This window comes from Salvelinus namaycush, chromosome 4, assembly GCF_016432855.1.
Source record: "Salvelinus namaycush isolate Seneca chromosome 4, SaNama_1.0, whole genome shotgun sequence".
In the NCBI taxonomy this organism is placed as follows: domain Eukaryota; kingdom Metazoa; phylum Chordata; class Actinopteri; order Salmoniformes; family Salmonidae; genus Salvelinus; species Salvelinus namaycush.
In genome coordinates, this window is record NC_052310.1 from 16,486,714 (window position 1) to 16,503,350 (window position 16,637).

The window sequence follows — 16,637 nt, forward strand, 5'->3', positions numbered from 1 at the left end:
TGGAAGCCACTCCTCAGTAAAAGGCACATGACAGCCAGCTTGGAGTTTGCCAAAAGGCCCCTTAATAAGACTCTCAGACCATGAGAAACAAAATTCTCTGGTCTGATGAAACCAAGATTGAACTCTTAAGGCCTGAATGCCAAGCATCACGTCTGGAGGAAACCTGGCACCATCCCTACGGTGAAGCATGGTGGTGGCTGCATCATGCTCTGGGGATGTTTTTCAGCAGCAGGGACCAGGAGACTAGTCAGGATTGAGGCAAAGATGAACGGAGCATGCAGAAAGAGTGGTGTGCGTGAGAGTGCGTACATTCTTTTGCATGTGAAAGTGTATACATTCTTATGTGTGTGTGTGTGACATGAAGACTCATTTCCTGATTTAAAATGTTTTGTCTGAGAAGTTGACTGTGATGTCGATACGTAGTTTATCCTCCCATCTCTCTGTCTGCGACTACTCATCCCCAAGTGTATCCCTCTTATCTAGCCTGAAAAGCAATAAGAAACGTGTCAATACCAGGATTTTTTTGTATAATCGGAATCATTGTTGAGAACAAATGCTACATGATATATAGATATAATTTACATTTTAACCATATTGAGTAAAGAGAATCCCTCATAAGAATTAGGTATACAAATAAAAAATTCTAGCGTCTGTACAGTGGGGTCCCTAATTATTGGCACCCTTGATAAAGATGAGCAAAAAGTGTATAAAAAAAACAAATACTGAGCTATATTGTATGCTCAAAAAAACTGAAAAGGTATATTATTTTATATTAATACAGAGAAAGAGATTTGGTTTAATAAGTAATACAAACCAATCTAAAAAAGATAGGGGTAAAATTGATTGGCACCCGTTTTCCGTATTCCAGCACCCTACCCTTGCAAGGATAACGACACAGCCTTTTTCTAGAATGTTTTATGAGATTGGAGAACACATGGGGAGGGATCTTAGACCATTCCTCCATACAGAATCTTTCCAGATCCTTGATATCCTTTGTCTGCGCTTATAGACTGCCCTCTTCAATTCAAACCACAAGTATTCTATTTTAAAAATATATATTTGAAATCCACTCCATATTCAAACTTATATGAACAACAACTTACAGACGCACACAAACAATGACTACATCTCATCTGCCCAGACCCGCATGTTCACACCCCCATCCCTAGTGCCTGCATTATTGTTTGCCACTTGGACCTTAAATTGTATCAATTTGTTTTTCTTTGTCGCCCATGCTATTTCAATATTTTAAAAAATTAGATTTCTCCATTGTGTTAATGATGGCGGATTGATTGATTTCCACATTTTTAGTATACTTTTTTTGTTGTTGTGATGAGTCCAGCCCATTGGGTATCTCACTACACCCCCATATGCCATGTCTTGAAATATGCAGACCGATGGATTAAAAGTAAATTTACATTGTAATACTTTTTGACAGCCAACTTTCTAGCTCCGCCCACAATTTTCAGACTTCCCAGAAAGCATGGATTATTGAGTCATTATTAGTTTTACACTCATGACATGACTCTGCCATTGTGCTGTAGAAACCCAAAGTGTTTTCAATGGGTTTCAAGTCCTGAGACTGAAAATGTGGATTTCTTTGTGAATTTTGATGTGTGCTTGGGGTTATTGTCTCACTGGAACATCCACTTGTGGCCAAGTTTCAACCTCCTGGCAGAGGCAACCAGGTTTATGGCTGAAATATCCTGGTACTGGGTAAAGTTCATGATGCTGTTGGCCTTAACAAGGGCCCCAGAACCAGTGGAAGCAAAATAGCCCCATAACATCAAAGATCCACCACCATATTTTACTGTAGAAAAAGGATATCAGGGATGTGGATTCTGTATGGAAGAATGATCTAAGATCCCTCCCAATGTGTTCTCCAACTCATAAAACGTTTAAGAAAAAGACTCAGTGCCATTATCCTCGCAAGGTGAGGTATTGAAAGGTATTGAAAACAGTGGCGTCAATCATTTTGACCCGTTCTTTTTGAGAAATACAATTACTTGTTAAACAAAATCTTTCTCTGAGCAATTGTATTAGTATACATTTTCAAGAGAATACAATAATATTATAGATTTATTTTTGCTAATCTTTATCAAGGGTGACAATAATTTGGAGCCCCACTGTACCTTTCTCTTGCACCCCTCACATCCGGTCTATGGGATAGCAGTAAAAGCACAGTATCCCACTACAACTTGTCCGTTCTCCCGTGATAGTAATCTACTGACTCTTTCTGTTTACCCTACTCGCAATAAAAGTCAATGACAAGAAACAACAGGCAGAAGGCAAACTCATCTCCTCACTTGATCTCCGTCTCCACAGGTAAACATTCAGAAGTAACGGAAGATAAAGAAAAGGCAAACAGTTGAGTTTTTCCAAGGCTCATTAGGCCCAATAAACTCCTCCAGATAAGTCTCAGGCTAATGCACTCCAAGATGGCAGCAAATACAACTCATTTACAACTCAGTCACAACCACACACCACATTTTGTTACTAATGTTGTTGTGCCCATTACTCAAATACAGGTGTAACTAATAACAATGTATGTGCTGATGATCCTTCTTTAACAGTGAACATTTGACATTTACTTTACATAAATATACATTACCAGTCAACACACCTACTCATTCCAGGTTTTTTATTTATTTATTTTTTTACATTGTAGAATAATACTGGAGACATCAAAACTATGAAATAACACATATGGAATCATGCAGTAACCAATTTTTTAAAATTATATTTGAGATTCTTCAAAGATGCCACCCTTAGCCTTGATGACAGCTTTGCACACGCTTGGCATTCTCTCAACCAGCTTCATGAAGTAGTCACCTGGAATGCATTTCAATTAACAGGTGTGCCTTATTAGAAGTTCATTTGTGGAATTTCTTTCCTCCTTAATTTGTTTGAGCCAATTAGTTATGTTGTGGCAAGGTAGGAGTGGTATACAGAAGATAGCCCTATTTGGTAAAATACCAAGTCCAACAACAGTCCATCTTTACTTGAACCTCTACAGGATTGGTGGGTCCCCCTCGGGACGATCGAGAAAACGTAGGCTAATGCGATTAGCATGAGGTTGTAAGTAACAAGAACATTTCCCAGGACAAAGACATATCTGATATTGGCAGAAAGTTTACAATGTTGTTAATCTAACTGCACTGTCCAATTTACAGTGAAATAATACCATGCTATTGTTTGAGGGGAGTGCACAGTTATGAACTTGAAAACCAATTAGGGACATTTGGGCAGTCTTGATACAAAATTTTGAATAGAAATTAAATGGTTATTTGGATCATTCTAAAACTTTGCACACACACTGCTGCTATCTAGTGTCCAAAATTCTAAATTGTGCCTGCTTCAGAGTTCAAGTAACAGACACATCTCAAAAATCAACTGTTCAGAGACTGCGTGAATCAGGTCTTCCTGGTCGAATTGCTGCAAAGAAACCACTACTAAAGGCCACCAATAATAAGAAGAGACTTGCTTGGGCCAAGAAACACGAGCAATGGACATTAGACCATTGGAAAACTGTCCTTTGGTCTGATGAGTCCAAATTTGAGATTTTTGGTTCCAACTGCTGTGTCTTTGTGAGATGCAGAATAGGTGAGCAGAGGATCTCTGCATGTGTGGTTCCCACCATGAAGCATGGAGGAGGTGGTGTGATGGTGCTTTGTTGGTGACACTGTCAGTGATTTATTTAGAATTCAAGGCACAATTAAACAGCATGGCAACCACAGCATTCTGCAGCGATACGCCATCCCATCTGTTTTTCGCTTAGTGGGACTATCATTTGTTTTTCAACAGGACAATGACCCAACACACCTCCAAGCTGTGTAAGGGCTATTTGACCAAGGAGAGTGATGGAGTGCTGCATCAGAAAACCTGGCCTCCACAAACACCTGACCTCAACCCAATTGAGATGGTTTGGGATGAGTTGGACAGCAGAGTGAAGAAAAAGCAGCCAACAAGTGCTCAGCATATGTGGGAACTCCTTCAAGACTATTGGAAATGTATTCCAGGTGAAGATGGTTGAGAGAATGCCAAATAGTGTGCAAAGTTGTTATCAAGGCAAAGGGTGGCTACTTTAAAGAATATAAAATATATCTTGATTTGTTTAACACTTCTTTGTTTACTGCATGATTCCATGTGTTATTTCATAGTTTTGATGTCTTCACTATTATTCTACAATGTAGAAAATAGTAAAAATAAAGAAAAACCCTGGAATGAGTAGGTTTGTCCAAACTTTGACTGGTACTGTATGTAAATATAAATATGTATTCCATGGAATACCAGATATGCTAATACTATGTTAGTACGCATGTTAGAAGGCCAGACCAAAATCCTCTGTTTGAAAAACCTCTCGCTTTGAAGACTAGACAATATGACAACTATTTTGTACTCATGACACTTGCTGCTTCCAAACATAGTAGCATCGTAGAGGGAGGACTAATACAGACAGAAACCCACTCGCTTCATTTCATGGATGTCTCCCCAGAGAAATCTGACTCCTTCCAGTAGTATTGCAAGGGTTATTTAGCCTTATCTTCTGATTGAGGCAGCCACTAATGTGAGCAGAGTACTTTCCAGTGATCCAGTCAACCCGGTCTGTTTGCACTGCAGACTTCATCATTGGATATCACTGTCTGTTAGTGCAATAATTTATGAATACATGAAATGCCCTCTTGAGCGTCACTCAGAAGCACTACGGAATAACAGTAACCCAACAATGAGATGGTATTTCCCAGGGGTTTTCCATTTAATGTGGGGAACATAACCCTTGAGTCATCACACATGGGAGAGAATAGGTAGAGTAAGACATGCCTTCCGATCGGTATGTCATTTGTAGCTTATGTGTCCAAAAATGGTTCCCTCTTCTTACACGTAAAACCCTCTTGGTATACATATTACTTCTCATAATGACACCCAGGCAAAATTTTAAACACCATGTTTCGCCCCACAAATCGTCAGCCTTCAGTTCTGCTAGCTGTGTATGAGAAACGTTGCTTTGATTCCCTCACAACAGATGCAGCTCGTTATCTCCACAGAGGAACAAAGCCAGTCTGCCTGTAGAAGCAATTAACCCCCCCCCCCTCTTCTTAAAAAGATCGGACTAATTAAACCAATAGAAAGCCACCTGATATATCTGTTTATGACAGAAAAGACAGCCACATACACCTTATTTCCATGCGTAACTTTATTTACTCCGTCTGTTGGGAGTTAGGACTAATTGATGCCATTGATCTGAATAACTGGGAATGTAAGGTGTCTGGGGAACAAATTGATGCAGTGGCTGTATCATGGACACCAATGACACCGAATATTAAATTAGGTGTTTTTCCCCCCTAATTAAAGATTGACGCTAGTGTCACAAAAACGACAACTACGTAAGAACGTTAAAGATTCAGAAGCAGAATCAATTCCTGATGGTATTGATTACTCAGAGAGCTCCATGAAACTGACAATGATTGGCAATTAGCCTACATGAAATCATTCTTCATTGCAATATAGTCTGCATATAATATACATGTATCTACAAAAGCAATTAAGAAAAAATGGTGGATGTTTCCTGTTGGACTTCATCGTTGGGACTGGCCATGGGGGACAATAGCAAATATTCAATTTCTTATTCAATTTCTTCCAGCCTTGTTATGTTCCGACAGCGGTGTACTAGGAAATGTGTAAAACATCTAACAAGCAGGGCTTCTATGAGTCTTTGATGTACTGCCAAGACAGACTTCAAAGACTGTACAGGAATGATGGGTGCAATGATGACAGAGCCTTTAGGCTTTGTTTCATGTACTAAACATGCTACAGTATATAATGTTCTGTGGTCACTTCAGTCATCAGTGATAGCTTGGTTCTAGTAGCTACACTACATGACCAAAAGTATGTGGACACCTCATTCCAAAATCATGGACATTAATATGGAGTAGGTCCCCCCTTTGATGCTATAGCAGCCGCCACTCTTCTGGGAAGGCTTTCCACTAGATGTTGGAACATTGCTGCAGGGATGTTCCAACATCCATTCAGCCACGCTCACAGTCAGCGTTCCAATTCATACCAAAGGTGTTCGATGGGGTTGAGGTCAGGGCTCTGTACAGGGCAGTCAAGTAAGTCCACACCGATCTGGACAAACCATTTCTGTATTAACCTCGCTTTGTGCGCAGAAGCATTGTCATTCTGAAACAGGAAAGGGCCTTCCCCAAACTGTTGCCACAAAGTTGGAAGCACAGAATTGTCTAGAATGTCATTGTATGCTGTAGCGTTAAGATTTCCCTTCACTGGAAATAAGGGGCCTAGCCTGAATCATGAAAAACAGCCCCAGACCCTTTTTCCTCCTCCACCAAACTTTACAGTTGGCACTATGCATTGGGGCAGGTAGCGTTCTCCTGGCATCTGCCAAACCCATATTTGTCCGTCTTACTGCCAGATGGTGATGCATGATATCATCACTCCAGAGTACGCTTTTCCACTGATCCAGAGTCCAATGGCGGTGAGAGGTTACACCACTCCAGCCGGCGTTTGGCATTGCGTCTGGTGAAGCCCCGACGAACAGTTATCGTTCTGATGTTGCTTCCAGGGGCAGTTTGGAACTCGGTAGTGAGTGTTGCAACCGATGAACCGATATAATTTAAAAACATAAAATACCGTCATTTTTTTTTTTTTAAGTACCGTGATATGATATTTTGGCCATACCGCCCAGCACTACTCCTATCCACTGCCAACTATGGCGGCAGATAGCCTAGGTAATAAAGCAGCTTATCTCCCTGAGCAATTGCAGTTGTTGGTCTCAGTCGTATGAGCAGAGAGACCTATCTGGACCAGTCTTCCAGTAAACACACTTCCCCTGGCATAGACCTGTGTCTGCCAGGCTGTCTCAATAGTGGACAGAGTGTCAATGATGCACGCACCATGTAATTCTGACCTGTGTAACATCATAAACAGGCAAGTTCCCCTGGAGACCTTAGGTGGACAGCCTACCATTGTGATTTATGGACATGGGAGCTTGTCCAATAGTTAAACATTGGATAGATTCTGTGGCACAACGGCGCCAAGACAAAGCACAAAAGTCGGCATGTGAAAAAAAAGATTGTTGTACCATCGCTTGATAAAGATGTTTTTCATTTAATTCCAACTGTTGAGAACAGTTTTCAATAGCCTTTAATTTCCTTCAAACCATTCTCCCCCCCCCCATAAAACAAGATAAACAAACAAATCACTGAAACAATACAAAGGAGTGCATTGCTGCAGGGCACTTGCCAACCCTAATCTAAAACAAATAAAACATACCTAACTTAATGGCATGACAGCACACAATCAATTTTCACAATCTTTTTCATGGCTTTATCAAAGCCATTACTCAAGCTCTTTCAAAACACTTCAGAGCCATCTTGGTCAGATCCGTTTTCAAAAAGAGACAACTCCTTTAGTTTTATCAACAACAAAAAATCTCCCATAATATGAAAATAGTGTAAAATGACCAGTTTCAACCACTCTTCCACTATTCAGAAGAAAAAACAAAAAGTGATGATTATCAGAACCCACACAACCCTTTTACAAAACAGTCCGGCGTCATCTACCCAGTCTTCCCCATCAGTGTGTCGGCCATCTTGGGCAGGAACATCTCCAGGAAGTGAAAGAAGTCCTGGAACAGTCCGGCGCCATCGGCAGAGGGTCGGAACTTGATCACGGCCTTGGTGCTCTCTGTGCCGCCCACCACCTGGGCCTGAACCTGGAACTCCAGCGGCTCCTTGTCCTCTGGCTCCTTGTCCACAATGTGCTTGGTCACCTGGGTCTCCAGCTCCACACTGCTGCCCTCTGGCCTGGAGTCCATGTCCACCCCCCCTTTAAGCAGCTCCCTCCTTACCTTCCGCCGGCCCGCCCACACCCTGTGCCTCTGGACGTAGGTCCAGTGTGGAGAACCGGGCTGGGACCCGCTGTAACTGTCCAACCTGGGCCTCTTGCCCTGCGGGGACACGGAGTCGCCGCTGCTCTCAGAGGACAGCAGGGGTCTCTTGGCTCCTGGGGTGGCCTTGCTCTGGGGGCTGCAGTCACTGGAGGCAAGGCGGCTGGCGTTCTCACCGTGGTCGTTTGTCGATTTGCCAATCGGTGATGCAGTATCCATTCCGTCAGCTCCAGGGCTTTCCCCCGTGCCGGTGTTAGTTAGGCTGCACTTAAGGACTCCCTGAATCACCCCCTCCACAGCAGAGCACACCCGCTGGAACCAGAGCAAGCGGAAGCCGTCCCCGGCAGAGTGCAGCTGGCTGCGGACCACCTCGGGGAGCGACGCTGCCTTGAAGGGGATGTTGATGGCTAGTTCCCGCTCTGCCCCCTCAGCCCCCTTGTGGTGGTGAGGGCCCTCGTCCCGGGGGGTGAAAAGGCGCACCAGGCCCCACACCTTACCTTTGGTAGACTTGCGCATGTACTGCAGGCTGCGGCAGTACTTCTCTGCCTCCTGGCACTCCCTTTGAAAGCTCCTCTGGCTGCGCTCAGTCAGGTTGCCCGCCACATTGTGGTGCAGCTCGAAGGGGTCCAGCACATTGAGGGGGCCCAGCTTAGGGCCTGAGGACCTCTCCTGCTCCATGGCCTCCCCTTCCCCCTTTACCTTGTCTCGGCTAAGAAAGCTGGTGACAGGGAGAGAGCAGCCCTCCCTGATGGAGATGACAGAGCTGGCAAAGTCAAACTGGGCATAGAAGGAGAAGAAGCCTGACAGCAGGGCACCTACAGAGAAAAAACAAACAAAAGCTTCAAGCCATTATTCAATCTAAAATAAATCAATGGGAAAATGGCACCTTCAATTCTACTATTGATATTATGCACGCATGACTGACTAAGTTGCTTTGGATAAGTGTCTGCTAAAGGGTTATATATATATATAAATAATTGAACGCTGCCCATCCTTTTTCCCCCTGGATGTATTTTTCATGCAATTTTTGGTGTAACCTACACAGATCCTGGGTGTTCTTGCTGGGGGGCACAGCAATGGGCTGACTGGGGAAGGTGCAGTTCCAGCCTTCGATCACGCACTCTTCCTCCTCACCTTAGAGGAAGAGAAGAATAGTAAAAAAAAAAAAAACACAAATAATAACTGAATTTACTAGTTATAATACTATAGCCATCCTCAGGTTAAACCTATTTTCTGCCATATAGGGGACTGTGTGGGTTAATATAGGGCACTATATGGACTAAACAGATACTAGTCATAATAGTAATGTACGCGCTAATTACGTTGAACAAACATATAAACACAACATGTAGTGTTGGTCCCATGATTCATGGGCTGAAATAAAAGATCCCGGAAATATTCAAAATTCACAAAAAGCTTATTTCTCTCAAATGTTTGGAGGGAGTGTGCAATTGGAATGCTACCCGCAGGAACATCCACCAGAGTTGTTGCCAGAGAATTTAATGTTAATTTCTCTACCATAAGCTGCATCCAAAGTCGTTTTCAAGGATTTGGCAGTACTTCCAACTGGCCTCACAACTGCAGACCACGAGTATGGAGTAGTGTGGGCAAGCGGTTTGCTGATGTCAACGTTGTGAACAGAAGGCCCCATGGTGGCGATGGGGTTATGGTATGGGCAGGCATAAGCTACGGACAACGAACACAATTGCATTTTATCAATGGCAATTCGAATGCAAAGCGATACCGTGACGAGATCCTGACCCCCATTGTCTTGCCATTCATCCGCCGCCATCACCTCATGTTTCAGCATGATAATGCACGGCCCCGCGTCTAAAGGATCTGTACACAATTCCTGGAAGCTGTAACTGTCCCGGTTCTTCCATGGCCTTGCATAGTCACCACACATGTTGTATGCCGTGTTTAGATTTTTGTTCAGAATAGAAATGTCTTGAGATGAGATACGTGTTAAGGCATGCATGTGCCATTTGTGTTGAGCTTTAAAGCGGTGCAGACAGGAAGTAGTACATACAGGCCATGTCCTTCAGCTGGTCCAATGTGGGGAGAACAGGAGGGTCACACTTCTGCAGATAAAAGATCACCAGCAGTGTCAGAGCGTAGTTATTCAGCAAGGGTCCAGCACCGCTGGGGTTACCTACAGGAGAAACACCAGAGAGACAAAACAGTTATGACAAGCATGTAACACAAAGAGGCATAACACCATATCGTCTGTAGCCAAAAAAAAGGTGACAAAGTTCAAAAGCAAGGTTCTGCTGACCCCTACTGAACACTGTTCAAAATGGTGTTCGATCTAAAATGATGTTAGTCTCTCATACAGGGGAGCTGTGAAGAGCACTCACCAGCCAGCTGCTTCTGTTTAGCCCAGTAGCGGACGGTGTAGACCAGAGGGCGCAGCCTGGAGTCCAGCCCTGAGCACAGCTGCAGGAAACGGGTGTTCCTCACCGCCAGTCTGAGGGGTGGAGGAAGTGAGATTAGGAAGGTTGGCTGGTGGGGGGGACCCATTGTGGCCCGTCATGCTTATCTTCATACCCGAAATACTAAGAGTTGCTGTCTGGGACTTTTCTGATCATTATTAGGTTTCTAGGACAAAGGGGTAGTGGTCAGTTTGGTTCTGGGCCATACACAGTACAGCAGCAAAAGAGATGCATTAAATTACTCGTTCTATTTATTTATGACAGTAGCATTGTATAGGCTGACCTGTTATTGATGGTCACGTCCCCCTGGAGGTTGAGCTCCTTGTGGATGAACTTAACCACAGGGAGGCGAGCGCCGCTGACCGGCATGACGTTGTGCACCCCAGGGACGCACTTTCTCAAGATGGCCACCACCAGCTCTAGCACTTCGGCCGGCGAGGCAGTGGAGAGGTCGATGTCAGACAGGATGGAATCCTCAGAGCGGGTGTCATCCGATGGGCCTTCCCCTGTCTGGAGGACATCAGAGGAAGAGTAGTGCTGGAGATAGCATGGGAATTTAAAAGACATTGAGACGCTGGGGGACGATATAAAAGTTGACACCACCACACCTGTTCAGAAGAATTCTTGGCCCGAGCTTGGAACACCTTGGTGTTGTCCAGGTCCAGGAACAGATCCAAGTCACAGGAGTGGATGTCAAATGTGTTGACGGAGGAACCGAAGGCCAGGATCTGACTATCTGTACCAAGACCACACACAAACATCAAAGGCCATAATTTCTGCACCTAATCACTGACACGGGGTCAGCTATTTTTCATCCCCCTTGCGGTTAAGATTATGACTGGAGGTAATATGATCCTTGATCTGTGGTTAGGGGCAATTTGTACTTCAAGCTACATGATTGGGCTCAATGAAAGTTGGCCTACCTGGAAAGAACTCTGTAAACACCTCCTGGAGCAGTTGCACTAGTAACTCTCTAGCCTTTTTCTCATTCTCCCCCAACTGGAATCGCTCCACCACCCTCTGCATCTGTTCATTCACCTGGAGACAGAGGACCACTTCAACAACACATATCCATCAGCACTTCGATACTTACCCTTTTTATCATTCCCTACATTAATAGCGCATATCAGACAGAAAGAGTCATGGAACATGAAATGAGGAGGGACACTAAACCAAAGAACACTTACCGAAGCAGTCTGGCACAGCTCTTTGGTGAGCCACTCCAGTATCTGCTGCAGGTTCTTGGAATCCTGCCTCTTTTTAGGGATCAGTTTGAACTCCTTGTTCTCCCTGGGTTTCACCCGCAGCTTCAGACCGTTCATGTCGTGCTCTAACCGGGACAGCGTGGCCTGCAGACTGTCATTCTCACTAAATTCCACAATAGCGTACACACCCTGTGGACGGAACACAATGGATTATAGACTTATGACAAGGGGTATGTCCGAGGCTTGTGTCAACCAACTGTTAGGGCTGGGGGTCCATAAGAATACTGCAAAGAATATTCCTCTCCAGCTAGCTATGGAAAAAACCTTTATAACGCAATGGATTATCCTACCATTAAATGTTTCGCATGTCAGCAATCAAATTTAAGATGTCTAACTTTCAAAATACAGAAATCTGCCAGATTTCTTTATTTTGAAAGTTACATATCTTGAAAACTTGATTGATGACATGCAAAACATTTTGGACCTATATCAACAATGGACTAATGAAAGTTTTCCTTTAATAATTATGGTTTGGGATGTTCAAATCCATCAGGCATTATTTTTCAACCAACCTTTACTTGCCGATACTTCCTTAATTCAGCTTGGAAGGCACCAGTGTTTTCTAAACTCCCATGGCTAGTTGCAGGTGGAACTTTGGAATTTAGCAAACGCTCCATTAAATGAAGTTTGGTGCCATGAAGTAATCTGACAATGTATATGCCGCCATCTTCTCGATTTCTGATATTTTCTCATCGATCGAGAAAAGCCAGTGTCATTCAAAGCGACGCTTAAGTCCGGAGAGACCCACCTGTCTCGATAATTGAGAGAATATCAGAAATCGAAAAGATGGCAGCAAGATTATATTGACAATGGCCCCGATCCTAGATCAGCACTCCAACTACTTAGAGCTCACCTTGTCTTTGTCCATGATGACTTCTGACACTGGTCCAAACCTTTGGAAGTAGTCTACAAGGTCAGCTTGAGCTGTATCCGGTTTGATCCCACTGACAAACACACTGTTCTCCACCTGAGCCTTCCGAGTCGCCCGCACAGTGCTCAGCTTCACATGCTTTCGCCCTTTCACATGGGCATCCAGACTGGCCTCTGTAGATTCAGTGTTTTCCAGTCAGTAAAGAAAATTGGTCACAAAACTGATATGCATAACGTTAGATTATCCAGCAGACGTGTAAAACTAAGCCAGCGTGCATATCAATTGTCATGAATTGATATATCTAGCTAAGCATTTACTGTAGGTATCTACTTCTGTTAACTGAAATTGATAAAATATCATAGAAATTCAAAAAGGTTAGCTAGCTAACGTTACTGTCCTACCCACCTGTACGATTGGCTGATTAGTTTACAGCCGACAGGGTAATGAACTAGCTAGCTAACAGTTATCCTGCTAAGATAGCTGACGTTAGCTATCTTATAAAGTAAGTTAGCCATATAGCTGGTTGGTTTGTGGTTAGCCGATAGCTAGCTAACTGCAACCAAATAGCAAAACTACGACATTCACTTACTATTGGGTACATTCACATTGCATAGGATGCAATGAAAACCTCTCGCAGTGGATCGTATGTCTTTGTCCAAATCTTCCATTTTGCAAGAAACCAAATAATCAATTCAGCAAAGTTAATGATTTTTTTTTTCTCTTCTCAAATCTCCCTCCGTCGTTCACCGTGCGTTCTTCTCCTTAGTCCATCCGCTATCTCATCCGGGTAAATGTGCAAACCTCAATTACTAGTTCCGCTAGAAATATGAATTTCATAATTTGAAATGGACATAATATTGCATTCTGGCTTGCTTTACAAATTAAAATCTAAATATGTCAATAACCTAAGACAGACCTGGCATGTAAAACTTGTTGCACAGAGTATCTGCTATAAACTGCATCCCCTTTATCGCTGTATGGGTGGGTCTGAGAATGTCTTTCTGCGATATTTCATACTCGAGCTGTGCTCGAATACCCATACCAACTACATACTACATACTTAATGAGTATACACTACCGGTCAAAAGTTTTAGAACACCTACTCATTTAAGGGTTTTTCTTTCTTTTTCTACATTGTAGAATAATAGTGAAGACATCGAAACTATGAAATAACACATTAAATCATGTAGTAACCAAAAAAGTGTTAAACAAATCAAAAAATATTTTATATTTGAAATTCTTCAAAAAGCCACCCTTTGCCTTGATGACAGCTTTGCACACTCATGCCATTCTATCAACCAGCCTCACCTGGAATGCTTTTCCAACAGTCTTGAAGGAGTTCCCACATATGCTGAGCACTTGTTGGCTTCTTTTCCTTCACTCTGCGCTCCGACTCATCCCAAACCATCTCAATTTGGTTATGGTCGGGGGATTGTGGAGGCCAGGTCATGTGATGCAGCACTCCATCACTCTCCTTCTTGGTAAACTATCCCTTACACAGCCTGGAGGTGTGTTGGGTCATTGTCCTGTTGAAAAACAAATGATAGTCCCACTAAGCCCAAACAAGATGGGATGGCGTATCACTGCAGAATGCTGTGGTAGCCACGCTGGGTAAGTGTGCCTTGAATTTATCAAAGACAGTGTCACCAGCAAAGCACCGCCACACCATAACACCTCTTCCATGCTTTGCAGTGGGAAATACAGATGCGGAGATCATCCGTTCACCTACACTGCGTCTCACAAAGCAATAGCGGTTGGAACCAAAAATCGCCAATTTGGACTCCAGACCAAAGGACAGATTTCCACCGGTCTAATGTCAATTGTGTGTGTTTCTTGGCCCAAGCAAGTCTCTTCTTATTATTGGTGTCCTTTAGTAGTGGTTTATTTACAGCAATTCATCCATGAAGGCCTGATTCACAGTCTCCTCTAAACAGATGATGTTGAGATGTGTCTGTTACTTGAACTCTGAAGCATTTATTTGGGCTGCAATTTCTGAGGCTGGCAACTCTAATGAACTTATCCTCTGCTGCAGAGGTAACTCTGGGTCTTCCATTCCTGTGGCGGTCCTAATGAGAACCAGTTTCATCATAGTGCTTGATAGTTTTCTGTATTGACTGACCTTAAAGTAACGATGGACTGTTGTTTCTCTTTGCTTGTTTGAGCTGTTCTTGCCATAATATGGAGTTGGACTTTGGACAAATAGGGCTATCATCTGTATACCCCCCCCCCCCCCCCCCCCCATGTCACAACACAACTGATTGTCTCAAACGCATTAAGGCTAGAAATTCCACAAATAAACATTTAAGAAGGCACACCAGTTAATTGAAATGCATTCCAGGTGACTACCTCAAAGGTGGTTGAGAGAATGGCAAGTGTGCAAAGCTGTCATCAAGGCAAAGGGTGGCTATTTGAAGAATCTCAAATGTAAAATATATTTTGATTTAACACTTTTTTGGTTACTACATGATTCCTTGTGTTATTTCATAGTTTTGACGTCTTCACTATTATTATACAAAGTAGAAAATAGTAAAAAATAAAACCCCTTGAATGAGTAGGTGTTCTAAAACTTTTGACCGGTAGTGTATACTACACACTATTAGTTCATTTTAGTATACTGTTAACAAAGGTACTAGGGCTTCACCTGTGCCGGAAGTTGATACTGTTGCTATGCAACCTATTGACTAATTTTACGATTTCGGGTGTGTTCGTAAATTCAATCTGGAGTGCCAGAGTTCGCTCAGAATGTCAGATTACTCGCTCTAGCAGAGTTGGTTAGGCTGTTTCATGTTATCCAGAGCGTTGGTGACTGTAACTGTGCTGCTGGCAACAATTTAAATACGCTTTTTTTTGCGCCAATGTTTACTGTCAATACCGGCCATATTCAAGAAGTGTTGAGCGTTATTCTGCACTCTGAAATCGGAATAATCCTGAATAATCAAGTCAATACACGTTCCATAGTTAGTTAAATAGCATATAGTTAATATAATGCCTGGCAAGTTCAATGTATTAGTAGGTAGCTAATGTTTATTAAAGGATAGCATATCTAATCAATTGTCAGCCAACATAACGTGTAATATAACTTATTTTAAAAGTAATTTCTTAAAAGGATAGCATATCTAATCAATTGTCAGCCAACATAACGTGCAATGTAACTTATTTTAAAAGTAATTACTTTATTACATTGCTCAACATGTTAACATTTACCATAACTAGTTAAAGCAATGAATTAGTATCCGCTCTCGCTCTCTGTATATTTTCTGCCATTTTCTTCAAATCTGAAAACGTTGTGAAGCCACTGCCATTTTCTTAAGAAATTGCATTATGGGCCCTGAAATACTGTCCACTGCCTGTACACTTTGTATTTTGGCGAATTTAGTGCGACATCCGGGAACTTTTGGTATAGTAACTATATCTATACTGTAATGAAACAGGCAGGGAGCAGGTCTCGAACCTTCGAACCCCTAGCCCGGCGAGCTATCGACTGTGCCGCAAAAGCATGCTCGTGCGGCAGAGTCGATTTCCGCGCTTATAAACCCAGGGTCGTTACAATACTATGACCAATCAGCATACTACCGTACATACTCAATTTCTGTCACATATAGTTAGTGCAGGTTAATGAGTATTCAAACACAGCTTCGGTATTAGATGGTCAATGATGATAATTATTGTATGTTTATAATGCAGCTAAAATAAACATGGAACATTTCCTACACAGCTTGTTTGCACATACTAGCAATTATAAGAGGAATACAATATCTGGCAGGGTCAACATACTTGCCAGCTGAGAACCGCATCATCTTTATTTCTAGATGCAGTCAGAAGTAGTCTAAACCACATTGCATTTTTCTGCACAGTATGTGAACATTTTGAACAATTCCCCTTTTCTTTTTTTTTTTTTACTCCTAGACAACTAACAGACAATTACTTTATGGCAGGGGTGTCAAACTCATTCAATGTCTGCTGGTTTTTGCTTTCAATTAAGACCTAACTAGACGAAGGGAGTTCCTAAATAATCTGTGACCTCAATTCATCAATCAAGTACAAGTGAGGATAAAAAACCTGCAGACACACGGCCCTACGTGGAATGAGTTTGACACGTGCTTTATGCAGATCGCAAATGTTTAAAGCTTACACACAAGGCTACAAGGCTTCTTTTTGACAGT

General features: G+C 42.7%; 1 protein-coding gene across 1 annotated transcript; it reads right to left on the bottom strand.

Annotated features, from left to right (window-relative positions):
• Positions 1-7,109: 7,109 nt before the first annotated feature.
• On the bottom strand, positions 7,110-13,234 carry tut1 (terminal uridylyl transferase 1, U6 snRNA-specific). Its single transcript, XM_038990375.1, has 10 exons — positions 13,064-13,234; positions 12,457-12,647; positions 11,526-11,732; positions 11,262-11,376; positions 10,947-11,074; positions 10,622-10,848; positions 10,264-10,373; positions 9,936-10,058; positions 8,948-9,040; positions 7,110-8,721 (listed from the first exon to the last, which is right to left on the bottom strand). The coding sequence occupies exons 1-10, from the start codon at positions 13,140-13,142 to the stop codon at positions 7,577-7,579; spliced, it is 2,418 nt and encodes an 805-aa protein (XP_038846303.1). The 5' UTR covers positions 13,143-13,234; the 3' UTR covers positions 7,110-7,576.
• Positions 13,235-16,637: the final 3,403 nt, after the last annotated feature.